The sequence below is a fragment of the Neophocaena asiaeorientalis genome, unplaced genomic scaffold, assembly GCF_003031525.2.
Source record: "Neophocaena asiaeorientalis asiaeorientalis breed wild unplaced genomic scaffold, Neophocaena_asiaeorientalis_V1.1 scaffold302, whole genome shotgun sequence".
Classification (NCBI taxonomy): domain Eukaryota; kingdom Metazoa; phylum Chordata; class Mammalia; order Artiodactyla; family Phocoenidae; genus Neophocaena; species Neophocaena asiaeorientalis.
Genome location: NW_020174038.1, coordinates 2,501,063 through 2,526,900, shown reverse-complemented (window position 1 = coordinate 2,526,900; position 25,838 = coordinate 2,501,063). Strand labels below are relative to the sequence as shown.

The window sequence follows — 25,838 nt, the reverse complement described above, 5'->3', positions numbered from 1 at the left end:
CACGACACAAATGACACCGTGACACAGATCTGCTGCAAAAGTGACTTAAGACATTCTTTTACCTTGCCTTCCTTGGCTCGCGGGTAAACAGGGTAGTAGAGACAGGACTTATATCCTAAACGGAGGATCTCCTTCAGAAAAAACTTGGTGTAGTGCTGAAAAATGGGGTTCAGGGCAAAGTGATACAGGTGGCCATGCTCTTTGCGCTGGTGGTGACTAAAGTATATGAAGTCTTCAATATTGTAGTGGGATCGTATGTACTCTATATCCTAAAAAGAGATGTGAGAAAGGACACCTAAGAAGATTTTAAACAAACGGCATGCGCTTTCTGAGAAACATCATTTAAAAATGACTTTAGGTACAATAATGAGAGACGAGTTTTCCCTCCTATTATTTACTATCTCATTTTCATTGTTAATTTTTTTTAAAGGTAAAACTTATGTTTCCTGAAAGTCACTTGTTTTGATGGCTTACTTCTGGAGGGTGGCTTAGAGCTTTGGGATTTGCTCCTCACAGCTGTGCTAAAAACCTGGAAAGCCTTGAGTCCCTGCTCATGGACAGCCTCCCAGTGGCCAGAGCAATGCAATGGAGAAGCAGATATACACTACCGTCAAAGAGCCCATGCCAACCATCCACACTGATAATCTCTCATTCATGACATGGAGAGACTTTTGGGGAAAACTGACGAATACAAAAGACCAGTTAGAGAAACATACAACTCACTCCAGAGGAAACAGAGGTTATCCAGCAAATGGAGGAGAATTTTTAAAAAATTCTACTCAATGTCCTCAGAGATACCAAAAAAGGATCTCGCATAAAACATAACAAACAAGCTCCTACAAAAAAGGAACAATAAGAGAACAAGGAAGAGACTTGGAAGTTAAACACATGAACTCTGAAATTAAAATTCCAATAGAAGGCCTGGATAATAGGCTAGATGTGGCTGAACAGTAAATTAGGAATCTGGAAGATAAAATCAAGAACAACTCCTAGAATGAAGAATAAGAAGTACAAGAGATTAAAAAGTACAAGAAGAAAGGTAAAAGACAGTGAAGGGTCAGTTCCATCCAAAAAGGAATGGAGAATAGAGAAAATGGAAGGGAAGAAATCATTAGTGAAATCATAGAAGAAAGATGTTCCCAAGCTCAAATCAGGCATAAGGTACTTCATAAGAATTTTTGGAATAAAAGGGAAAAACTAATTCTCAAGAGAGAAAGCAGACATACATACATTTATTTACATCAGACTGTATTTTATCTGTAACATTGGATACTGGAAGATAATGAGAGTAAAAACATCAACACTCTGATAAGAAATAATTTGCATATGAATTCTATTCACAGCTGAACGAGTGTTCAAGTGTGAGGACAGATGAAAACTTGTATATGTGTGTGGACTCAGAGACCCTACCCTCTTCCACTCACTCTCCAAGAATCCTTAAAGATATATTGAATCAAAAGAGAAATGAATCCAAGAACAAGGATAGTTTGAACACATTAGAGAAATAAAGTCATACGAACATCTCAATAAATGCCGAAACACATTTAATAAAATTCAACACCCATGCGTAACAAAAACTTTTAGTAAACTAGAAATAGGAGAGAAGCTCCTTAACATGAGAAAGGGTATCTTCCAGAAGCCATGTTCCCAGAAGGGAAGTCTCAATATTATAATTATCAGTTCTGCCTAAATTGTTCTGTAAAATCTACATAGGCACAAAAAAATTCATAGTAAGTATTACAAGGTTTATCTGGAAAAGAAAACACCCAAGTTTAACCAAGAAACTTTAGGCAAAAAATATAAATATGAGAAGACTTCCCCACCAGATACCAAAGCACGTGATAGTGCAATAGATATCAACAAATAAATCCATGGAACAGAACAGAGAGTAAAAATAGACACAGACACATGGAAATTTAATAATATAAAGGCAGCATTTTAAATCAGTAGGGAAAGAATGGACTACTCAGTAATAAATACTTTGGAATAATTGGCTGTGCACTGGGACAAAATAAAATTAGATGTCCACTTACACACACACGCCCGCACGCACACGATGCATGAAAATAAGTGCAAGGAAGAATGCTGGAAGGGATAAATGCCTAACTCTCAATAGTGGTAATCCTTTGGGGAGGGAGCTGGGACTTGTTTTTGGTGGTGGAAGGTTATTTGAATTTTTAGATGGTGAATGTTTTCATGTACTCTTCGTAATATTTTAAACATTTTGAACCGAAAAAAAAATGGAGACTTGAAAGGCTGCCCAGTGGGATGCAAGCAGATCTACAGCCTTCAGAAAAAGAAGACATTCATCCTAAATAAGTAAAAATGAAACTTCAAAAGAGGCATTGTGTGCTAATTCACGAGAGGAAAAGGCACGATCAAGGGAAGTAGTATCCACTTCACAATTTACCATTTCATCTCTGATCACTGCAATGCCAACTACTTGTTCTGCAACTTCGGCTACAAATGCCTGCAGTGGAGTTCCATCCTGACAAGAGAAGCAGATATTTTAAGACCCTAAAAAATATTGCTATTAGTGTTTCCGTTAGCTGTCAATAAAGGGTTTCAACCATGATCACATAACGACAACGATAAAGCCACCATCCTATCACCACTTACCTCTGGGCCAGGTAATAGGTTAAATGCCCTCTTTGTATGCGTTTAACCCTCACTTCAACCCCTCTGAAGTAAGTATTACCATTACATCTCTACTTCATTTACGAGAAAATAAGCCCTGGGAGGCTGCCTTGCCAAGATCTCCAGCTGGTACGGGATGGATCTATTGATTCAAACCACATTCCTTTGACTGGGAATCTGCTTTCTTTAGCATGACATCAGTGGTTCTCAAACACTGTCATCCCAGGCCCCCTGCGTCCTGAGGATGCTAAAGAGCTTTGGTTCATGTATGTAATGTCTACCACTATTTTCTATATTAGAAATTAAAACTGAGAAAATTTTGAATTCTTTGATTAATTTTTGTTGAATTTATTAATTAAAGCACATGTTTTAGTTTGATAAAAATATTTAGAGAGAAGAGTAGCATTGTTTCATATTTTTGCAAATCTCTTGAATATCTGGCTCAATGGAAGACGGCTGGATTCTCACACCTACTTCTGTATTGTATTCAATCTGTTGTAACATGTTATTTTGGTTGAAATATATGCAAAAAAAAATCTGTCTTCACAAAGATACATAGTTGGAAAAGGGAGAAGTATTTAAATAATATTTTCAGATAATTATGGATATTCTCCTTTGATGCGCCACCAAAACTCAACATGTAGTAAGTAGTGTTTTAAAGATAAGTTGCAATGTGGCTCTGAAGCCATGTCAGTGAACTTTGTATACCCTACTACATTAAAATGTATTGGTCTCTTTTGCACTTTGAATCTTTTACCCATGCATGATTTTGTAACATCGTGTACTATCTGGAAAATATTGATTCACCAAGCTTATGCAGATTTTCCAAACGTTGACCTATTTCATTACAAAATATCAAAACATTGTGTTTGGTAATATCACCGCCAGTCTCATCAGAAAAAGTTTTTTTAGGTTTTGGGAAGCTGTCAAGCTCATGATGGCAGATACTGACTTTCTAAAAGTCTAATTCTTTCTTGAAAGCATGGACTTTATCATGGGGGAACACATGCTGTCAGTTGTTTCTCTGGAGTGACACTCTCACCTCACTCATTTTTAAGAAAAAGTCTGCCAACTCCCCAGGACTGAATTACCATATTTTGTCTGCCAGCTGTTCCGTGACAACGGTGCTGCTTCAGCCTGCAATTCAAACAACTGCAGAAACATTTTTCTTGAAACAACCAATATACTTCAGTCTGCAGCCAAGAGCGGTGTGTGCACGTCTCATTTTGCTACACAGAATACTGCAAATACATGTACTCAAGGGCTAAGAGTTAGTAAGCTAATGTTTACAGCTTCAAGGGAAACTGGCTTTCCCTTTTGTTTGAATTTTAATTAAAATGTTTATGGAGATAGTTGCAGATTCACCAGCAGTTGTAAAAAACAATACAGAGAGATTCCTTCTACACTTTGCCCAGTATCCCATAATGGTAACCTTTGCAAAACACTAGTATCATAAGATAAGCAGGGAACCCACACTGATACCATTTCGCATGCGCGCATGCACCCACGTGTGTGCGTATTAAGATCTATGCAATTTTATCCGCTGTGTAGGTTCATATGTCCACCACTGCAGTCAAGATACTGAACAGTTCCAACACAAGGATTTTGTGGGTTGCCTATTATACCACAGCTACCTGCCTCCTGCCCCACTTCCATCCTTAACCCTGGCAACAAACGATCTGTTCTCCAGTTCTAAAATGTTGTCATTTCAAAAATGTCATATAAGTGAAATCATACAGTATGTAACCTCTAGGGACTGGCTTATTTTTCCATTTAGCATAATTCTCTGGACATCCACCCAAGCTGATGTATGAATCAACAGTGCATTCCTGAATAGTATGGAGGGTCCCTAAAAAACTAAAAGTAGAACTAACTACCATATGATCCAGCAATCCCACTTCTGGGCATATATCCAGAAAAGATGAAAACTCTAATTTGAAAACATACATTCACCCCGATGTTCACAGCAGCACTACTGACAATAGCCACGACATGGAAGCAATCTAAATGTCCACCAACAGATGAATGGATAAAGAAGATGTGGTACGTATATACAATGGAATATTACTCAGCCATAAAAAAGAATGAAATTTTGCCATTTGCAGCAACATGGATGGACCTAGAGATTACCATAGTAAGTGAAGTAAATCAGAGAAAGACAAATACCATATGATATCACTTATTTGTGGAATCTAAAAAAAAATGATACAAATGAACTTATTTACAAAACAGAAACAGACTCACAGACATAGAAAACAATCTTATGGTTACCAAAGGGGAAAGGGGAGGGAGGGATAAATTAAGAGTCTGGGATTAACAGATACACACTACTTACTATATATAAAATATATAAACAACAAGGACTTACTGTATAGATACACATATATTTATCTGAATCACTTTGCTGTACCTGAAACTAACACAACATTATAAATCAACTATACTTAAACAAACAAACAAAACTGGTGCGTCCCTTTGCACTGCTGAGCACTATTCCATGGCATGGAATTGCCACAGCTCACCCTACCCATTCCCCTGTTGGAGGACATCTGGGCTGATTCCAGCTGCTGTGAACATTTGTGACCAAGTCTTCATTTCTCTGCGATAAATGCTCAGAGATAACTGTTGCATGTTTTTTGTTTTTTAAGAAACAGCCAAAATGTTCTCCAGAGCAGGGGTACCATTTCACATTCCCACCAGCAGCATAGGAGTGATCCAATTTCCCCGCACCTTCGCCACACCTGAGTGGTGTCACTCTTCTTTGTTTTAGCCATTCTCCTGGTGCACAGTGACATCCCGTTGTGGATTTTCTGTTCCTGTTGTTGCTGTGAGTGCATCGCAGCAAACTCGAAGGCCACTGGGAAGTTTGGTGACACTGCTTCAATCCACACTGAGTTCCCTGAGGTTTTGCCCACCATTGCCTTTCCGCTGAATATCAATTCAGTGGAAAAGGAAAATAATTTCTTACTCTTACTCTGAGCATAGTTTTTACCTCATAGACTCCCTGCATGTGTCTTGGAGACCCCTGTGTCAGCGAGCCAGGAGGGAAGGAACAAACGAAAAAAGAAACAAAGAGACCAAGACAAACCAAAACAAACAAACAAAAAACATGTGCTGGAGGGAAGTTTTACTTTAATTCAATGCCTTTATAAATATTAAACATCTCACCATGTTTAGTGTTTGTTGTCTCCCTCTTGATGAGTTTAAAATTAACTGAGAGGTTTATCCAAAAGAGCCCATAACTGGGAACTCGCCAGATGACCCCAGAGGTGGAATGAAGAAATACACTGAGGTATATTCATGCAATGAAGTAGCAATACTTTACAGCACAATGTGGATGAATCTCACAATCACTGCTGAGCAAAAGAGGCTAGATGTCAGAAAACACACTGTATGATCCCTTTAAATAAGCTCCAAAGACAGGCATCTATGATCTTAGAAGTCAAGGTGGTACTAACTGGGGGAAGAGTGACTAAATGAGAGCTTGAAAGGGACTTCCAGTGGGCTGGGGTCAGTCTGTTTCCTGAAACAGGTGCTCGTTATGTGGCATATTCAAACTGTGAAAGCCATCAAACTTTTTATTGGTTATGATTCAGTGAAAAAATCTTTTTAATAAAATTCATCAAGAAGTAATTAAGCATTTCCCTAGCTACATGCATTGTTCCATGTCTGGTGAAGTTAACTGGCCTGGTCCTTAAGAAAGCAGCGATGATGTAAGGACCACTGCTAGCTTGCCCTCTGCAATGGCAAAAGTACAGTACAGTTAACTGTACTAGAAAGAGAACCCAGCATTGGTCATACAGGATCTTCCCAGCCAATCCAATCCTTGAGGATGCAGCCAGCATCCTCAAGGGTATGGACAGACCCATCACCCAGAAGGGCAAAATGGGGTGCTGCTGGGATGGGCACCAGGCACCCCAAGGATCCACTAACCTTGGTCAGATTTGCCTATTCCAAGCACTGAGATCTAATTTCGTTATATTTGTCTAGATCAAGTTCAAATTTTCTAGCCCCGTGATAAGAATTTAGGGCATCTGATCAGCCTTCATAGGGCCACTAGTGAGAAGAATAGCCCCACTTCCTTAAACCTCAGTTTCCTTGTTCTTTTCTTCTCCCTCCCACCTTCCAACCCCACCTCCGCCGCTCCCCACCATACGATTCTCCAACTAGGCCCAAGGAAACTTCGGGGTTGAATGTACATGGGTCATAATGGTCCCAAAACATGAGGAAAAGAAGCCAGTCTGGTCATAGCAGGTACTTACAGGGTCCCTGCGAGCCTCGTTGTACTGCTGTAAATCTTCCAATATGCTTTTACCCAGCATGAGGGTGCTGACGAGATTTTCAACACCAGGAGTATCCAAGAGAGTGGCTAATCTTATTTTAATGGTCCTGGGTAAGGAGAGACACATTTTCTTTTTCAGGTTAACGTACTAAAATATGTATTCCGTCCTCCACCCAAATGGAGACAGAATTGTAACAGATCACACTTATATAAAATAATATCTGGTAAAATATTTTTTATATAACATTGGGGTTTGATTAACTACAAAAGTAATTCTTCATTCTAGAAAACCTGGAAAACACACATTTAAAAAGTGCAAACATTGTTAATCAACTATATTTCAATTTTTTTAAATTTTAAAATAATTTAAAAATTTAAAAAAGAGAAAGAAGAACAAAGAAAACCCAAAGTCAGAAGAAGGAAGGAAATCATAAAGATCAGAGCAGAAATAAGTGAAATAGAAATGAAGAAAACAATAGCAAATATCAATAAAACTAAAAGTTTGTTCTTTGAGAAGATAAAATTGATAAACCTTTAGCTATACTCATCAAGAAAAAAAGGGAGAGGACTCAAATCAATAAAATTATAAATGAAAAAGGAGAAATCACAACTGACACCGCAGAAATACAAAGGATTATAAGAGACTACTACAAACGACTATATGCCAATAAAATGGACAACCTGGAAGAAATGGACAAATTCTTGGAAAGGTACAATTTTCCAAGACTGAACCAGGAAGAATTAGAAAATAGAAGCCGAACTATCACAACTAATGAAACTGAAACTGTGATTAAAACTCTTCCAACAGGGCTTCCCTGGTGGCGCAGTGGTTGAGAGTCCGCCTGCCGACGCAGGGGACACAGGTTCGTGCCCCGGTCCGGGAAGGTCCCACATGCCGCGGAGCAGCTGGGCCTGTGAGCCATGGCTGCTGAGCCTGCGCATCCGGAGCCTGTACTCCACAATGGGAGAGGCCACAAGAGTGAGAGGCCCACGTACCACAAAAAACAAACAAAAAAATCTTCCAGCAAACAAAAGCCCAGGACCAGATGGCTTCACAGAATAATTCTATCAAACATTTAGAGAAGAGCTAAAATCCATCCTTCCCAAATTCTTCCCAAAAATTGCAGAGGGAGGAACACTCCCAAATTCGTTCTACAAAGCCACCATCACCCTGATACCAAAACCAGACAAAGATATCACAAAAAATGAAAATTACAGGTCAATATCACTGATGAATATAGATGCAAAAATCGTGAACAGAATACTAGCAAACAGAATCCAACAACACATTAAAAGGATCATACACCATGATCAAGTGGGATTTATCCCAGGAACACAACGATTCTTCAATATATGCAAATCAACCAACACGATACACAATATTATCAAATTAAGGAATAAAGCCATATGATCATCTAAATAGACAAGGAAAAAGCTTTTGACAAAATACAACACCCATTTATGATAAAAACTCTCCAGAAAATGGGCATAGAGGGAATCTACCTCAACATAATAAAGGCCATATATGACAAACCCACAGCAAACATCATACTCAATGGTGAAAAACTGAAAGCATTTCCTCTAAGATCAGGAACAGCACAAGGCTGTCTACTCTTGCCACTCTTATTCAACATAGTTTTGGAAGTCCTAGCCACGGAAATCAGAGAAGAAAAAGAAATAAAAGGAATACAAATTGGAAAAGAAGAAGTAAAACTGTCACTGTTTGCAGATGACATGATACTATACATAGAAAATCCTAAAGATGCCATTATAAAACTATTAGAACTAATCAACGAAATTTGGTAAGGTTGTGGGATACAAAGTTAATGCACAGAAATCTCTTGCATTGCTATACACTAACAATGAAAAATCAGAAAGAGAAATTAAGGAAACAATCCCATTTACCACTGCAAAAAAAAAAAAAAAAAGAAAAAAATACCTAGGAATAACCGACCTAAGGAGGCAAAAGACTTGTACTCAGAAAACTATAAAAAGCTGATGAAAGAAATCTGAGATGACATAAACAGATGGAGAAATATGCCATATTCTTGGACTGGAAGAATCAACATTGTGGAAATGACTATACTACCCATAGCACTCTACAGATTCAATGCAATCCCTACTAAACTACCAATGGCATTCTTCACAGAATTAGAACAAAAAGTTTTACAATTTGTATGGAAACACAAAAGACCCCAAATAGCCAAAACAATCTTGAGAAAGAAAAATGGAGCTGGAGGAATCAGGCTCCCTGACTTTAAACTATACTACAAAGCTACAGTAATCAAGACAGTATGGTACTGGCCCAAAAACAGAAATATAGATCAATGGTATGGGAAAGAAAGCCCAGAGATAAACCCATGCACATATGGTCACCGAATTTATGATTAAGGAGGCAAGAACACACAATGGAGAAAAGACAGCCTCTTCAATAAGTAGTGCTGGGAAAACTGGACAGCTACATGTAAAAGAATGAAATTAGAACGCTACCTAACACCATACACAAAAATAAACTCCAAATGGATTAAAGACCTAAATGTAACACCAGAGACTATAAAACTCTTAGAGGAAAACATAAGAAAAACATTCTTTGACATAAATTACAGCAAGATCTTTTTTGACCCACCTCCTAGAGTAATGAAAATAAAAACAAAAATAAACAAATGGAACCTAATTAAACTTAAAAGCTTTGCACAGCAAAGGAAACCATAAGCAAGACGAAAAGACAACCCTCAGAATGGGAGAAAATATTTGCAAACGAAGCAATGAACAAAGGATTAATCTCCAAAATATACAAACAGCTCATGGAGCTCAGTATCAAAAAAACAAACCCAATTAATAAATGGGCGGAAGACCTAAATAGACATTTCACCAAAGAAGACATACAGATGGCCAAGAAGCACATGAAAAGATGCTCAACATCACTTAGTTATTAGAGAAATGCAAATCAAAACTACAATGAGGTATCCCCTCACACCAGTCAGAATGGCCATCATCAAAAAATCTACAAACAATAAATGCTGGAGAGGGTGTGGAGAAAAGGGAACCCTTTTGCACTGTTGGTGGGAATGTAAATTGGTATAGCCACTATGGAGAACAGTATGGAGGTTACTTAAAAATCTAAAAATAGAACTACCATGTGACCCAGCAATCCCACTACTGGACATACACCCTAAAAAAACCGTAATTCAAAAGGACACATGTACCCCAGTGTTCATTGCAGCACTATTTACAATAGCCAGGACATGAAACAACCTAAATGTCCAATGATAGATGAATGGATAAAGAAGATGTGGTACATATATACAATGGAGTATTACTCAGCCATATAAAGGAAAGAAGTTGGGTGATTTGTAGAGATGTGGATAGACCTAGAGACGGCCATACAGAGTGAAGTAAGCCGGAAAGAGAACAACAAATATTGTATATTAACGCATATACATGGAATCTAGAAAAATGGTACAGAGGAACCTATTTGTAGGGCAGGAATACAGATGTAGACGTAGAGAACAGACATGTGGACACAGTGGGGAAGCGCGGGGGGGACGAATTGGGAGATTAGGTTTGACATAAATACACTACCATGTGTAAAATAGGTAGCTAGTGGGAACCTGCTGTACGGTGCAGGGAGCTCAGCTTGGTGCTCTGTGACAACCTAGATGGGTGGGAGGGAGGTCTAATAGGGAGGGGATATAGGTATACACATAGCTGATTCATTTCATTGTACAGTAGAAACTAACACGACATTGTAAAGCAATTTTATTACAATTCAAAAAAATAAAATTAATTTTAAAAGTACAAAGAATAAGGTTAAAAAAATCACTGATTATACCCATTAACCAGACAACACAATGTCACACTTTAAATTTATTTAATTTAAAATGTTCAGCACCATGCTTTATGTCATATTTACATTGTACATAAAGCCAAATTCTTCCCCCAGTTTTCAAAGTATGTTAAGAAGTTAAAAAAATTACACTGAACCCAGGCGGGCTTCATGAGTCTCAAAATTCTTACTAATTTTATTTTTGATTTCGTGTTTTTACGTGAAGTCAAGTAGGACAGTGGAGCACGTCCGGGGCTTGGAGCCTTGGTTCACACGTGGTACCCACCTCGCACCAGCACCCGTGATGGTTTCTCCCCCATCTGTACCTTGCCCCTGGCACCTCCCCGACCCTGCCCTGTGACTGCTGCCACCCTCTGCCAGGGGTGACGACTGGGTTGCATCAGGGAGCCCCATGTTGAACCATCCCGCTCCACCCTCACTGGGGTCCTGGACACGGGCATGGGGAGGATCGAGGTCAGGTGTGTGCTCCTGGAGTCTAATCAGAGCAGGGTGGTGGCCGTCCTCACCCAGGGTCCCCCCCAGGGCAGGCAGTGCCACGCTGTTTTCGGCAGGCAACTCAGTGTGGAACTCTAGCCCACCCCGTGCCCAGGTATGTAGGGCATGCCGGTGCCTGTTTGCCACGGGATGGAGCCGTGGGCGTATGCGAGGGGGACATGACCTCTCCACCTTAGGCTGGAGTCCCACATTTTCGTTTTGTAATGGGCCCGGCATACGATGTAGGGTTCATATAATGCATGCTCTCCAGTCATTGGGGTGTTATTACCAAATAGAGCAGGGCTACTCTTCCTACTATTAATAAAGTGAAATACTCTAACCTACTTAGCTTTCACTTGTAGTGAATATTTGTGCTTACATTTTAATGCCTGCTTCCGTTCTATGGACAACGCAGCATATTTGCCAAGAACAATCTACATCTATAATTAACTGATAGAAAGATGGTCAATTTACTATCACATTAATAATACAAATAGTATGAGCAATTTTTAAGGGTAAGGTAAGAACTTGATTCTGATATGGCCACCTTATGCCAAAATCTAGCTCAGATGAATTAAAGATATAAATGTAAAAAACAAGACCACAAAAGTACTAGGAAAATACCCAAGGGAATTAAGACCATATGTTCACAGGAAACCTTGTTCGTGAATGTTCGTAGCAACATTATCCATAATAGTTCCCAAAATGGAAAGAACCCAAATGTTCATCAACTTCTGAAGGGATAAACAATATGTGGTCTATCCATACACTGGAATATTATTCAGCCACAAAAGGGAATGAGTACTGACACAGGCTACAGCAGGGATGAACCTTGAAAAGTGAAAGAAGGCCACATACTTTCATTCCATTTATATGAAATGCCCATAATAGGCAAGTGTATAGAGACAGGATGTAGATTAGCTGCTGGGGGCTGGGGGGGACAAGGGGACAGGGGTGACTGCAGCATGGGTAAGGGGTATCCTTTGGGGTGATGAATTGAGAATGTACTAAAAACAACAGAACTGTACACTCTGAGTGGGTGAATTGTATAGTGTGAATTATACCTCAATAAAGCTGTTACAAAATACACATATATACAATACCAGAGAAAGATGAAGGGAAAAGGACAGGGGAATGGCGATGAAAAGTCAAAAGAATAAGCTGGTGCAGCACATAGTATCAGGTAAGTTAGACCCCAAGGCAAAAAGCATTATGAGGAAAAGAGGGTCTTTAACTATAAAAGTAAAAGTTCACTAGGAAGATATAACAATATCAAATCTGTAGAGATCTAACAATATAATTTCAGAATACTGAATTAAAAAACTGACATAACTATGACAAGAATAAGACGAATTCCACCATCATATTGCTAGAGTTTGAGACACTTTGCTCACAAATTGGTATCGGGCAAAAGATATAAAATACTGTTGAAGATCTGGATAAAGTTAATCTAAAGGATCTTGCTTCTCCCAAATGAAAACACCAGGCCCTCTACCTGTCATCTCGCTCTTACCATCCCAGAGCCTCTGGCAGCTTATTCAATGGCTGCTCCATCCTTCCTGTGGTTCAGGCCCAAACCCTTGGCTTAGTCTTGGTTCTCTTTCTCGCACGCCTCACTTCCCGGCAGCACGTCAGCTGGCTCGCCCTGAAAATGCACCCAGAACCCAACCACTTCTCATGACCTCGGATGCTGGCGCAGCCACCAGTACCTCTTGCCTGGGCTGCTGCAGCAGCACCTCGATGGGTCTTCCTCACTCCCACCTCTGCCGCCCGACACTCATCCTCAACAAAGCAGGTAGAGTGATGCTTATAAAATGCTAGGTCAGTACTTCCCTGGTGGTGCAGTGGTTAAGAACCTGCCTGCCAAGGCAGGGGACACGGGTTTGATCCCTGGTCTGGGAAGATCCCACATGTTGTGGAGCAGCTAAGCCTGTGCGCCACAACTACTGAGCCTGTGCTCTAGAGCCTGCGAGCCACAACTACTGAGCTCGTGTGCCACAACTACTGAAGGCCACACACCCCAGAGCCCGCGAGCTGCAACTACTGAAGCCCGTGAGCTCTAGGGCCTGCATGCCACAACTACTGAGCCTGCGTGCAGCAACTACAGAAGCCCATGTGCCTACAGCCCGTGCTCCACAACAAGAGAAGCCACCGCAATGAGAAGCCCATGCACCGCAACGAAGAGTAGCCCCCGCTTGCCGCAAGTAGACAAAGCCCCAGTGCAGCAACGAAGGCCCAACGCAGGCAAAATAAATAAATAAATAAAAAGCTAAGTCAGATCATACCACTCTTCTACTCAAATCTCAGTAAATGCAGGGGTTTTAAGCTCTTTTATGCCAAGGACCCCTCTCAGAAAAGTGTTTTTAAATGCACAAAATAAAATATGTAGGATTACACTCTATAGCCTCATTAAACGACATGACTCAGCAGTGATCTAATAATCTCCATACTTTTGCTGTATAAATAAGCATACGCCTTAAGCAACATTTGCAGATATCTGCAAATCCCACGATATGACAGGATAGGAAAATACCTGTTGTTTCAATGGAAGAGAAAGTTACAGGTGCTACTGATACTATTGTGGTTTGTTGCCTACTTTTACAATGGAAGGAAATGCTAGATTTTATGTTAAGCCTTCATAAAAATAAAGATGCGGTTTTCTCCTGAATTCTCCCCGTGGACCAAGGTTAAGGGCCTCAGCAATGATTCCCAAAGTCCTAGGATGGCTGAGCACCCCTCCTCTGGGATCTCTCCTCTGACTCATCTCGTATTTTTCTCCATAGTACTTCTTACCTTCTATTTATTTTGTTCATTGCTTGTCCCCTCTCACTAAAGTAAAACTTCACGAGGATAAGAATTTGGGTCTGTTTGCTCCCCGCTGCCTCTCCTTGGCCAGACCAACACCTGGCACATAGTAGGTGCTCAAGTAACATCTGTTGAATGAGTGAGTTACACAGTTTGCATGTAGACGGCCAGAGCATTTCCCCCAGGCTTCTGTGCATGACAAACACTACAACTGAGTTATTAAGAGTGTTAGGGGAGCCACTGTGCTGGCCTTTGCTCTCTGGGTTGTGGGCATCGTCCCCCTCCACCCTACCCTCCCCAAGCCAGGCTCACAGCTCAGACCACATCATGGTCCACTCTGAAAGCCCAGGGCTCTTCCTAGCGCACAGCAGTGCTCACATGTTCAAAGGAAAAGGGGCCATTTTACTGCCAAGTATCACAAAAACTCAAACGTTATTTCATTTGTTTGTCCTTGAAAATCTACTGTCGATTAGGGAACACAACCATTTTGTGTTATATTGTGAAGTTCTCACCTCTGCTACTTACATTTGCCAAAGAAGAGTGTTTCACAATTTACATGAAAGTTCCTGGACTTTCAGGGGAGGACTGAGCAGCAGCGGCATGTCTGTGCCCTGCTCTAAGGCCATGCTGTCCAGTCTGGAGGCCACAAGCCACACGTGGCTGCTGAGCGTTGAAAGGTAGCATCTCTGGATCCAGATGTGCTGTCCATGCAAGATACCCACTGAATTCTGCAGACTTGGCCGCAAACGAGAATGCAGACGATCTCACTGATACATTTTTATACTGATTATATTTGAAAGCAATAATATTTTGACTACAAAGGGTTAACTGATAAATATTACGATTAGTTTTGCCTACTTCTTTTTGATTTTTAAATTACTGAGGCTATTAGAACACTTAAAATCACATACTCTGCGGCTCACTCCGTAGTTCTATTGGAAAAGGCTGCTCTCTATTGCTTCGTGTTTGCCTCTGAACGCTATTTTTCAATTGTTTTCTGCTTAGCTCAAAAAGCAGAATGTAGTTTTGCTCCACAAGTGACCTCTTCACCAGGGCTCTAAGGCAAGTGGCTGGTGTGGATACGACCTGCTTACACATCAGGAGCCTGTTAGTTCTGCTTTTACCAGGAATAAGATGATGGGGACCTAGAGACGGCAAAAGGGAAACTGTGGCAATAGGTATGTGTCCTAATTGCTTTTATGTGGCAATTGACAGGAGCACCCAGAAAAAGAGAAAAATTAATATGCATAAGAAACAGATCCTCAATTAAAATGCATGCCTTAAAAATCAACGATTCAGGCGGCTTTATTGAGAATGACTCAGTCAGTCATTCTGACTCAGTCAGCCAGACGCTGATTCAACATTCGCTGCGTGCCCAGCATGTCCTGGGTGTTGGGAACAAGACAGTCCACAAGGCCTGCCCTCGTGGAGCTGACCTACTATTGATTCCAGAACTATCTTCAGAGAAGTAATTCTGAAATCCCTTCAAATTTTAAATGATGAGAATGAGGTTAGAAATGGACGGGTGTTACGCAGACCTCAGTCTGTGTTTTAGCCGTAGAGGGCCTCTGGAAAAATAAAATGACTTCAAAAGAAAGTTGTAGCAGAAACGAACTCAACATTGTAAAGCAATTATACTCCAATAAAGATGTTAAAAAAAAAAGTTGTAAGGATGCTTAGTATTTTATTCTCAACATGTGCGATCCTTAATTAAAATGAAATTTTTCTTGAAATATATATGGATGTCACACACGCATGCACACACCAAAAGGAGACTGCATTTACTGTCAAATTATCGAGCAGCTATCTTTATTTCTTGCCATATTTTCAGATAAATCATAAAGATTAAGAATAGTCAATTGAGGGTTTGCAAAATGATGTCAAGACCTTCTGTGGAATGAACTTTTAATGTGCTAAATAAATATCCAAAGAGACAAAGTTCATTTTGATGTTTACATATCAGAATTGGGGCCTGGCGGGACTGAAACAGATGGCGGGCCCACCAGATATACCTAAACGTGGTCCCACTTTCATCTCTCCACAAGTTTGGAATGAGGAGTTTCTGATATTCATTCTTTCATTATAACCTCTATACTGAGCCCCTTCCTCTCTCCCATATCCAGGTGCGGAACCAGGAAGGAAACCACGTCCCCAGCTCCCACCTGTTATACAGGTCCCCTTGCACGACCTTCCTGAAAGTGAACACGTGCTCAGTCGCCAGGATGGTTTAGCCATTCTTTCCTCAAGGGCTCACACGTGGTTCTAAAGCCACCTTGAATCAGAGAGGCACTTTGCTGTGGCTGTCCTCATCCATCCACAGGGCTTCCTTCAGCCACAGAAAAAGCAAGGTCTCCCGAGGGGTCCTGCATGGGGCTCCCATGTTTCCTGACCCTTCCCCGTGGTCCTTCACCTCCCCACGGCACTACTCTCTCACACGTCCTCCCTCTGATGTGCTTGGATGCCTGGGGAAATCTAGCCTCTCCAGGAAGAAATGATGTCACCCTTGCCCACTGGTCCCTTCTTGGGTCTGGAAAGTTTTGATTCCCAGGAGTTTTTCTTCTCCTGCTTTTGGCAGACTCTGGTCTCAAAGGTCAGAATTTATAGCATTTAATCAGACTTCATGCATAACAAAACAGAAAATCATACATACAAATAGAAGGGAAAAGATTTAACAGTTGATTTTTCGACCCTAAGTTGAACGAATGAATGATTTTAGACACCTAGCAGTCTATGTGTGTGTCGTCCCTTGGCCTTGCAGAATATAGGGCAATTTTTTGATGCCAGTAAATTAAAACTAAATGATGGAAAGAAGAAAAAGTAATTTGAGTCTTTCTGAATTCCAAAGGAGTGATCTATGTAATAGAAACATAAAATAATTCGGCAGCCATCAGCATTTCAGTTTAATCCGAACAACAAAACAAAACAATAACCACAAAATAAAGTTCCTCTTGCCTTCAAGGAAGCTGATTAAAAGCACCAGAAAGACTGATATCCCTAAAACACCCTCCGCGACAACATGAGCCCAAAATAGGTATAACGGTGACGTCCTAGAAAAAGGTGACAACCAGGCATGAGTGAGTCACCCACGGAAAAACACATAAAACAAAAATACTGAGGGAAGGAAACATTTAAAAGCCAACTACCTAACAGCATTTTTATTTGCTGAGCAAAGTTGACAATTGGTGGTATGACTCAACTTAGCTGTCAATATTTATTCACAGAAAATCATTTCTGACACAGTAAATATCAGTTGGATGAGTAAGTTCTAAACATAGTCTCCTAAATTAAAAACGGCAAATTTCAGAAAAACATGGTTTGGAAGGGCAGGAAGATGGAATAAGTGGCTGGTTCACCCAAATGTGTCCTCTGCTCATGAATAAAGAAGGAGGAGAGCCGGGGTGATGATGAAGGACGGGCAGCAGAAGGAAAAGGAAAGACGTTCTTGTACCAGCCTCAGGTTACATGTGGAAACATCCCAGAGATCACTCAGTGAAGTACAATGTTAAAAAGCATTTAGTTTATGCATATTCCAAATGAAAGCTAACATAAATATTGAGAACCGTCCTCTCAAAGACCAGCAGCCACAAAGGAAACGAGAGGGGCCCTCGCGTGGAATCTGTTGATGAGAGAGGTGGCATTGCGAGTGACTGAGTTAGTGATTTGTCCCCGTGCTCAGCAGCATGGCCAAAGGGCAGGTGACAGACACAAATATAACTTCCCAAGGGAAGAGGAACGCGATTGGGTGGGAGACCAGGACACGGGGTCATGAAATTTAGAGTAACCAAACTTAAGGGCATGAACGATCCATCCCAAATGTCAAGAGAAGTGAAACAAAAACAATGGAAGGACATGATGTATTTTAAAGCCACGGCAGGAAAACCGTGGGTGTGGAGGGCCGTGCCCACCTGGCTGTTCCCCTGCCTCCTTCCCCCCCACCCCACCGCGCACCTGCATCTCTCATCCCTCTTCGCGGTCACCCTCATGCTTACACACACTATGTCTTCTCGCTCTTCTTTCTTTATGTCTTTCTCCTCCACCTGGAGTGCAGGCACCATAAGGGCGAGGGTTTTTGTCGGTTTGGGTCACTTTTGCTTCCCCAGCACCTTGGATGGGGGCGGGCACACCCTGCACACTCAACGTCAAGAACAGGGTGAATGAGGGGGGCGTGGGCCTGTGGCCTCTGGGAAAGAAAGCCCACCTGCTGCCAGCTCCCCCCCTGTGGTGATCACAGGTGTCAGCCATCAGGCCGACATGAGGGACGCCAACTTCAGGCTGGGGGACACGGGGGAAGCAGAGTGGACACGGAAAGAAGCCAGGACCCCGAAGGTTCAAACCCCAAAACCCTGCCCATCTCCAGACTTCCCAGCTATGGAGGCCAATGACTGCCCTATGGCTGAAGCCATTCTGAGTTGGGGTTTCTTTTATTTCCAACTGAAAACATTTCCACTGATAATCTAAGTTTTAAAATTTCAAAAGATGGTTTTAGAAGAACTCATGTTGTGAGAAGCATGTTTATGAAAAGACAAGAATTAGATGCAATGTACAGCACAGGGAATATAGCCAATATTTTATAACTTTTATGGAGTATAATCTATAAAAATATTGAATCACTATGTTGTATACCTGATACTAATGTAATATTGTAAGTCACCTATACTTCAATTTTAAAAAAAGAATTAGAAAAAGAGAAGAGAAATTAAAGCATTACTTTGTATTAGATAAAAATCCACAAGACTGCCATTGTTCAAATATTCTTATAAAATCTAGCCCAGGGGTCTATTTATGCAATATAGAAGGGCCTTAAGAGCTCAACAGGACCTTGATTTAGATTCTTTCCAATACCAGAGTCTCTGGAGGGTTGCAGCCTTAAAGACAAAGAAGGCTGACAGCGAAGGCAGACAACGAAGGAAAACAATGCCTTTCCAGGCGGACATTTGATTTTCCTCCCAGGTGCAGAGTGGGGTTTGGCAGCGTGCGGACTTCCGAGCCCGCTAGCGGCGTCTGCCTCCCAGGTGGGACCCGCCATAACCTGACTGCGACCAGCTCTGCTTAATTTACTCCACGGAAGGCCGCACGTGGGAACCGGCCACCTGCCTCCAGTGCAGGTTGGGGAAGAGAAAAGGCCTCGGGCCTTGCGCCCCGACCCTGGGTACCGTGGGCTTGTGCCTTAGACCCAAGGTTGTCACTTTCAGCACCAAGTCTGTCAGGCAGACAGCAGTCCAGCCGCCCACTAGCACCACCACCATCAGCTGCATCCCGGCCTCGGCGGAGGCAGCGGAGGGAAGGCAAGCCCCAGCCAGCCCACTGCAGCAGCACCTATAGCCCCAGTGTTTGGTGTCCTGGATTTCTGACCTCCATAACTCCTTTTTTTCTTAGTCATTAAGACACCTGTACTGTCTACTAAAAATCACATTGATTGGCTGAGCTTCAAGATGGTGGAAGAGTAAGAGGTGGAGATCACTTTCCTCCCCACAAATACACCAGAAACACATCTACACGTGGAACAACTCCTACAGAACACCTACTGGACGCTGGCAGAAGACCTCAGACTTCCCAAAAGGCAAGAAACTCCCCACGTACCTGGGTAGGGCAAAAGAAAAAAAGAAAAAACAGACAAAAGAATAGGGACGGGACCTGCATCAGTGGGAGGGAGCCATGAAGGAGGAAACGTTTCCACACACTAGGAAGCCCCTTCGCGGGCGGAGACTGCAGGTGGTGGAGGGGGGAAGCTTCAGAGCCGCAGAGGAGAGCACAGTGACAGGGGTGCGGAGGGCAAAGCGGGGAGATTCCCGCACAGAGGATCGGTGCCGACCAACACTCACCAGCCCGAGAGGCTTGTCTGCTCACCCGCCGGGGCGGGTGGGGCTGGGAGTGGAGGCTTGGGCTTCGGTCGGAGCACAGGGAGAGGACTGGAGTTGGCAGCATGAACACAGCCTGAAGGGGGCTAGTGCACCACGGCTAGCTGGGAGGGGGTCCGGGAAAAAGTCTAGAGCTGCCGAAAAGGCAAGAGACTTTTTCTTGCCTCTTCGTTTCCTGGTGCGCGAGGAGAGGGGATTAAGAGCGCTGCTTAAAGGACAACTTCCCTGGGAGAACGCACGGCGCGCCTCAGGCTGGTGCAACATCACGTAGGCCTCTGCCGCCGCAGGCTCGCCCCGCATCCTCACCCCTCCCTCCCCGCGGCCTGAGTGAGCCAGAGCCCCCCAAGCAGCTGCTCCTTTAACCCCATCCTGTCTGAGCGAAGAAGAGACGCCCTCAGGCGACCTACATGAAGAGGCGAGTCCAAATCCAAGCTGAACCCCAGGAGCTGTGCGAACAAAGAAGAGAAAGGGAAATCTCTCCCAGCAGCCTCAGGAGCAGCAGATTAAATCTCCACAATCAACTTGATGTACCTTGCATCTGTGGAATACCTGAATAGACAACAAATCATCCCAAATTGAGGTGATGGAATTTGGGAGCAACGATATATATATATTTTTTTACCTTTTTCTCTTTTTGTGACTGTGTATGTGTATGCTCTGTGTGTGATTTTGTTTGTATAGCTTTGCTTTTAGCATTTGTCCTAGGGTTCTGTCTGTCCGTTTGTTTTGTTTTTGTTTTTTCCTAGTATAGTTTTTAACACCTGTTATCATTGTTGGAACATTCTCCAAGATAGATCATATCTTGGGTCACAAATCAAGCCTTGGTAAATTTAGGAAAATTGAAATCGTATCAAATATCTTTTCCAACCACAACGCTATGAGACTATAGATATCAATTACAGGAAAATATCTGTAAGAAATACAAACACGTGGAGGCTAAACAATACATACCCACCTCCTAGAGAAACGTAAATAAAAACAAAAAAAACAGATGGGACCTAATGAAACTTAAAAGCTTTTGCACAGCAAACGAAACCATAAGCAAGATGAAAAGACAACCCTCAGAATGGGAGAAGATATTTGCAAATGAAGCAACTGACAAAGGATTAATCTCCAAAATTTACAAGCAGCTCCATGCAGCTCCACATCAAAAAAACAAACAATCCTATCCAAAAATGGGCAGAAGACCTAAATAGACATTTCTCCAAAGAAGATATACAGATTGCCAACAAACACATGAAAGAATTCTTAGCATCATTGTTAGAGAAATGCAAATCAAAACTACATTGAGATATCATCTCACACTGGTCAGAATGGCCATCATCAAAAAATCTACAAACAATAAATGCTGGACAGGGTGTGGAGAAAAGGGAACCCTCTTGCACTGTTGGTGGGAATGTAAATTGATACAGCCACTATGGACAACAGTATGGAGGTTCCTTAAAAATCTAAAAATAGAACTACCATACCACCCAGCAATTCCACTACTGGGCATATACCCTGAGAAAACCATAATTCAAAAAGAGTCATGTACCAAAATGTTCATTGCAGCTCTATTTACAATAGCCAGAACATGGAAGCAACCTAAGTGTCCATCAACAGATGAACGGATAAAGAAGATGTGGTACATATATACAATGGAATATTACTCAGCCATAATAGGAAACGAAATTGAGTTATTTGTATTGAGGTGGATGGACCTAGAGTCTGTCTTACAGAGTGAAGTAAGTCAGAAAGAGAAAAACAAATACCGTATGCTAACACATATATATGGAATCTAGAAAAAAAAAAAAGTCATGAAGAACGTAGGGGTAAGACGGGAATAAAGACACAGACCTGCTAGAGAATGGACTTATGGACTTGAGGATATCGGGAGGGGGAAGGGTAAGCAGGGACAAAGTAAGAGAGTGGCATGGACATATATACACTACCAAATGTAAAATAGATAGCTAGTGGGAAGCAGTTGCATAGCACAGGGAGATCAGCTTGGTGCTTTGTGACCACCTAGAGGGATGGGGTAGGGAGGGTGGGAGGGAGGGAGACGCAGGAGGGAAGAGATATGGGGATATATGTGTATGTATAACTGATTCACTGTTATAAAGCAGAAACTAACACACCATTGTAAAGCAATTATACTCCAATAAAGATGTTAAAAATAATAATTTTTATAGATTTTCAAAAAAAAAAAAAAGAGCATAGGGAAGAAGCCAGTTCTGATACCATGTTCCCTTTATGAGCTGAACGATCCTACAGGCAAAACTACCATTCCTAACATTTGTAAAGCTCTTTGTGTTGAGAACTTAAAGAATTAAAAATCTAAGCTTGCTCTAGGGAACAGTGACCTGCTGCCATGGCCACAAGAGAGACAGGAACAAGAGTAAAAGTGCAAAGTGCAAAGACTGGACACGCTGAGAACCGGGTGTGCAGTTGTCAGTGGGCTGACGACAAAACTCACAGCAACAAAGGAAAGCTCCCATTGAGGGCTCAGATGGGAATGGTGACAAAGGTCATGATCTTCTAAAGGCACAGAAACTACTTCGGTTTGTAAGTCTTTAATTTTTCAGAAAAGAACCCAGGTGTACATGATTTGCTCCAACTTTATACATAAGTGATTAAAACAAAACAAAAACGAAGCTGACACTGCAAATGGTTGCAAAGAAAAACTAGGGCCATGCTGCAACCAGGACTAATTTCCAGACAAGTGTTGAAAGTCTCATCGTTTTAAAAACTTAAACTTAATTGTTAATGAAAGCAATACATGTACATAGTAAATAAGAGAGAGTGTACAAGAAAAGAATATGACTGGGAATTAAGTAATTAAGCCACTAAGAACAAGACCACTACCTCAAGCAGACCCATGGCCTGACCCTGATCCCCTGTCATCTGGTTGCTCTCATCAGCGTGTATTTATTCATAAAGAGAAGCCCAATTCGTAAGAAAATGCCACCGATACACTCTATGTAAGAATGCAGAGAGCATAAAGAACATTCTAATGAAAGTTTCACCTGAGTCATAGTAAAATTTAAAATCTCAGTAATTAAAAATTAACTACACTTTCTATTATGGAAGTAATGCATGCTCATAATTTTTAAAAAATCAAACATAAATGAACAACCCAATCTTAAAAAAGGGCAGAAGATATGAACAGACACCTCACCAAAGAAGACATACACATGGCAAATAGCAAATGAAAAGATGCTCAACACCATAAGTCAGTATGGAAACGTGAATTAAAACAAGATACCACTACCCACCTATGAGAATGGCGAAAATTCAAAACACTGACAAATGCTGGCGAGGATGTGAGGAAACAGGAACTCTCCTTCGTTGCTGGCGGGAATGCAAAATGGTGGAGGACTTTGGAAGACAGTGAGACAGTTTCTTACAAAACTCAATATTCTTACCATACAATCTAAAGTTGTGCTCTTTGGTATATACCCAAATGAGCTGAAAACCTACACCCATACAAAAACCTACACATAGATTCATAATTGCTGAAATTCATAATTGCCAAAACTTGGAAGCAACCAAGCTGTCCTTCAGTAGGTGACTGGATAAATAAAATGTGGTCCATCCAGACAACAGAATATTATTCAGGGCTAAAAAGGAATAAGCTATCAAGCCACGAAGAGACATGGAAGAACATTAAAATATTCATTACTAACTGAAAGAAGCCAATCTGTAAAGGCCATGTACTGTAGGATTCCAGCTATGACATTCTAGAAAAGGCAAAACTATGGGGACAGGAGAAAGACCAGTGGTTGCCAGAGACTGTGGGGAAGGAGAGAGGGATGGATAGGGGGAGCAGAGGGCATTTTTAGAAACTACGCTGTATGATAGTATGGTGTTGGCTACGTCATTGCACATTTGTCCAGACCCAGAGAGTGTACAACAGAAGAGTGAGCCCTCGTGTAAACTGTGGACTCCGGTTGATAATGGTGAGTCCCTGTAGGTTCCTTGATGGTACAAATGGTGTAGCCCTGGTGTGGGATGTTAACTGTGGGGGAGTCTGTGGGGGACTGGGGAAGGGGTCTGTAGGAACCCTCTGCACTTTCTGCTCAGTTGTGCTGTGAGCCTAAAACTGCTCTAAAACATAAAGTTTATTAATGAAAAAAATCAAACGGAACCGACAGACATAAAGCAAAGAGTATGTCGCCATCTACACCCCTCACGTCTCTGTCCTGCTCCTCAGAAGTGCAAAAGGTTAATAAAGTCCCATGGACCCTTCTAGAACATCTTTACATATGCAAGATAAAAACTAGATACGATGGTCCCCCAGTTTCCCTCTCGCCTTCTCCCTTTCAATAACTGAGTCAACTGAGTTTTTGCCGGGCGCACATCTGACCTCCAGCAACTTGTCCCCCGGCCTCCCCCGCGGCTCGGCAGGGCCATGCAACCAACTTCCTGAGCACAGACTGTGACGAGAAGTGATGTAACTTCCGTAAGAGGACAGTCTTCCCCTCCCTTTCTCTTTGCACCCTTCCCCGTGGCTAAAATGTGACTACGGTGCCCTAAGCCGGCTGACAGCACCAAGAGGAAAAGAGCTCACTCTGACGGCGGTCTAACACTTGTGTGCCCCATGGGCCCCTCTGACAGTCTGGGGATGCTCGGGACCCCTTCTCGGACTGATGCTTTTCAACGTGTAAAATCAAAGACAACAAATTATATCAAGTAGAGCTATCAAAATGTTTTTTAAAATGTGTGTTTTGGTAATATCTGTGCCTCCTCATTAATGCATCAAGTAACAAGTTTTGGTTGAGAATAAATTTACTGAAATTTCAAAGTACGAGGAGCATCCATATTTTGAGACATCTGCAACAACTGTAAGGTGATAGGAGAATATCCGTGACTTCCACGGGCTACAAAGTCACGGCTTCGCTGACACTTCTGAGGTTTGTTGCCTCCATTCACAGTGGAAGGACACGTCAAACTTCAATCAGAGGTTAGTAACAGAAAGATGTAATTTTTCTTCCCATCCAAATTCGCAGACCCCTGACTCTCCACACAGACAGTAGGTGAGACCCTTGCTCTATGAGATGGAGGAGCAATGAGAGAAGTAACTGGGTCCCTGGACAGCTTCGTGGGGAAAAGCCATGACTTTCCTTAGACCACCTGCTCCTGTCTGGACCACTGTGTGGTAGAGGCAGAACTGTCCTCTGGCTCAAGCCACTGTGCTTTAGGGTCTCTCTGCTACAACAGCTTTACGCTAAAAACACAGCATAGGAAGCAATACGTGAGGCAGTTATGAGTTGGCTCTGGAAGCCGGCTGCCTTCGTTCCAGTTCCAGCTCTGCTACTTTCTGCTGTGTGCATTTTGGAGTAGTTACTTAACCTCTCTGTGTCTCAGTTTCCTTACCTGTAAGATGGGGGTAATAATAATGGTATCTAGCTAATAAGGTCACTGCGTAAAGACACATGGAAAGTGATTAAGAAAGTCCTTGAAACACTACAAACCTTCCATAAATGTAAGCTGTCATTACGATTATTACTATTATCATCTGACCCTTGCTTTTCTCACCATCCCAGCTATTATTCCATACAGTATGATATAGATCTGTTTTTATTTTTTCAAAATCTGCATAATAATGTACTGAATGAATATGCCAAAATTCATTTAACCATTCCCCAATTATAAAGTGATCGTTTAGAAGGTTCCTCAAAGTTTCACTTAAAAGGCTAATATATCAATTATAGAGAAAGCTCTCTGAAATTACTCTACCAATCCCTTTGTCACAAGATTTTGTAGCAGCTTTACTGAGGCATAATTTACATACAATTAAATATACCCATTTGAAATGCACAGTTTGATGAGCTCCATAATATTTTGTAAGAATGAGACTATGTGAATAAGACAGCTTCAAAAAGTTAAATTATAGAAAATGGACGGTATTGACATTGTTCCTGTAATAGATCTACTGTTCACTTCCTATTGATCG

At 41.7% G+C, this 25,838-nt stretch overlaps 1 protein-coding gene across 1 annotated transcript in view; it reads right to left on the bottom strand.

Moving 5' to 3' along the window:
* Positions 1-25,838, bottom strand: part of CFAP61 (cilia and flagella associated protein 61) — a 251,956-nt gene that overhangs the window by 138,420 nt on the left and 87,698 nt on the right. Inside the window, exons 14-16 of the mRNA XM_024753694.1 lie at positions 6,900-7,026; positions 2,411-2,488; positions 63-269 (exon numbers count right to left, since the gene is read on the bottom strand). Coding sequence (XP_024609462.1) covers positions 63-269; positions 2,411-2,488; positions 6,900-7,026 — 412 coding nt within the window. The remainder of the gene's footprint in view (positions 1-62; positions 270-2,410; positions 2,489-6,899; positions 7,027-25,838) is intronic.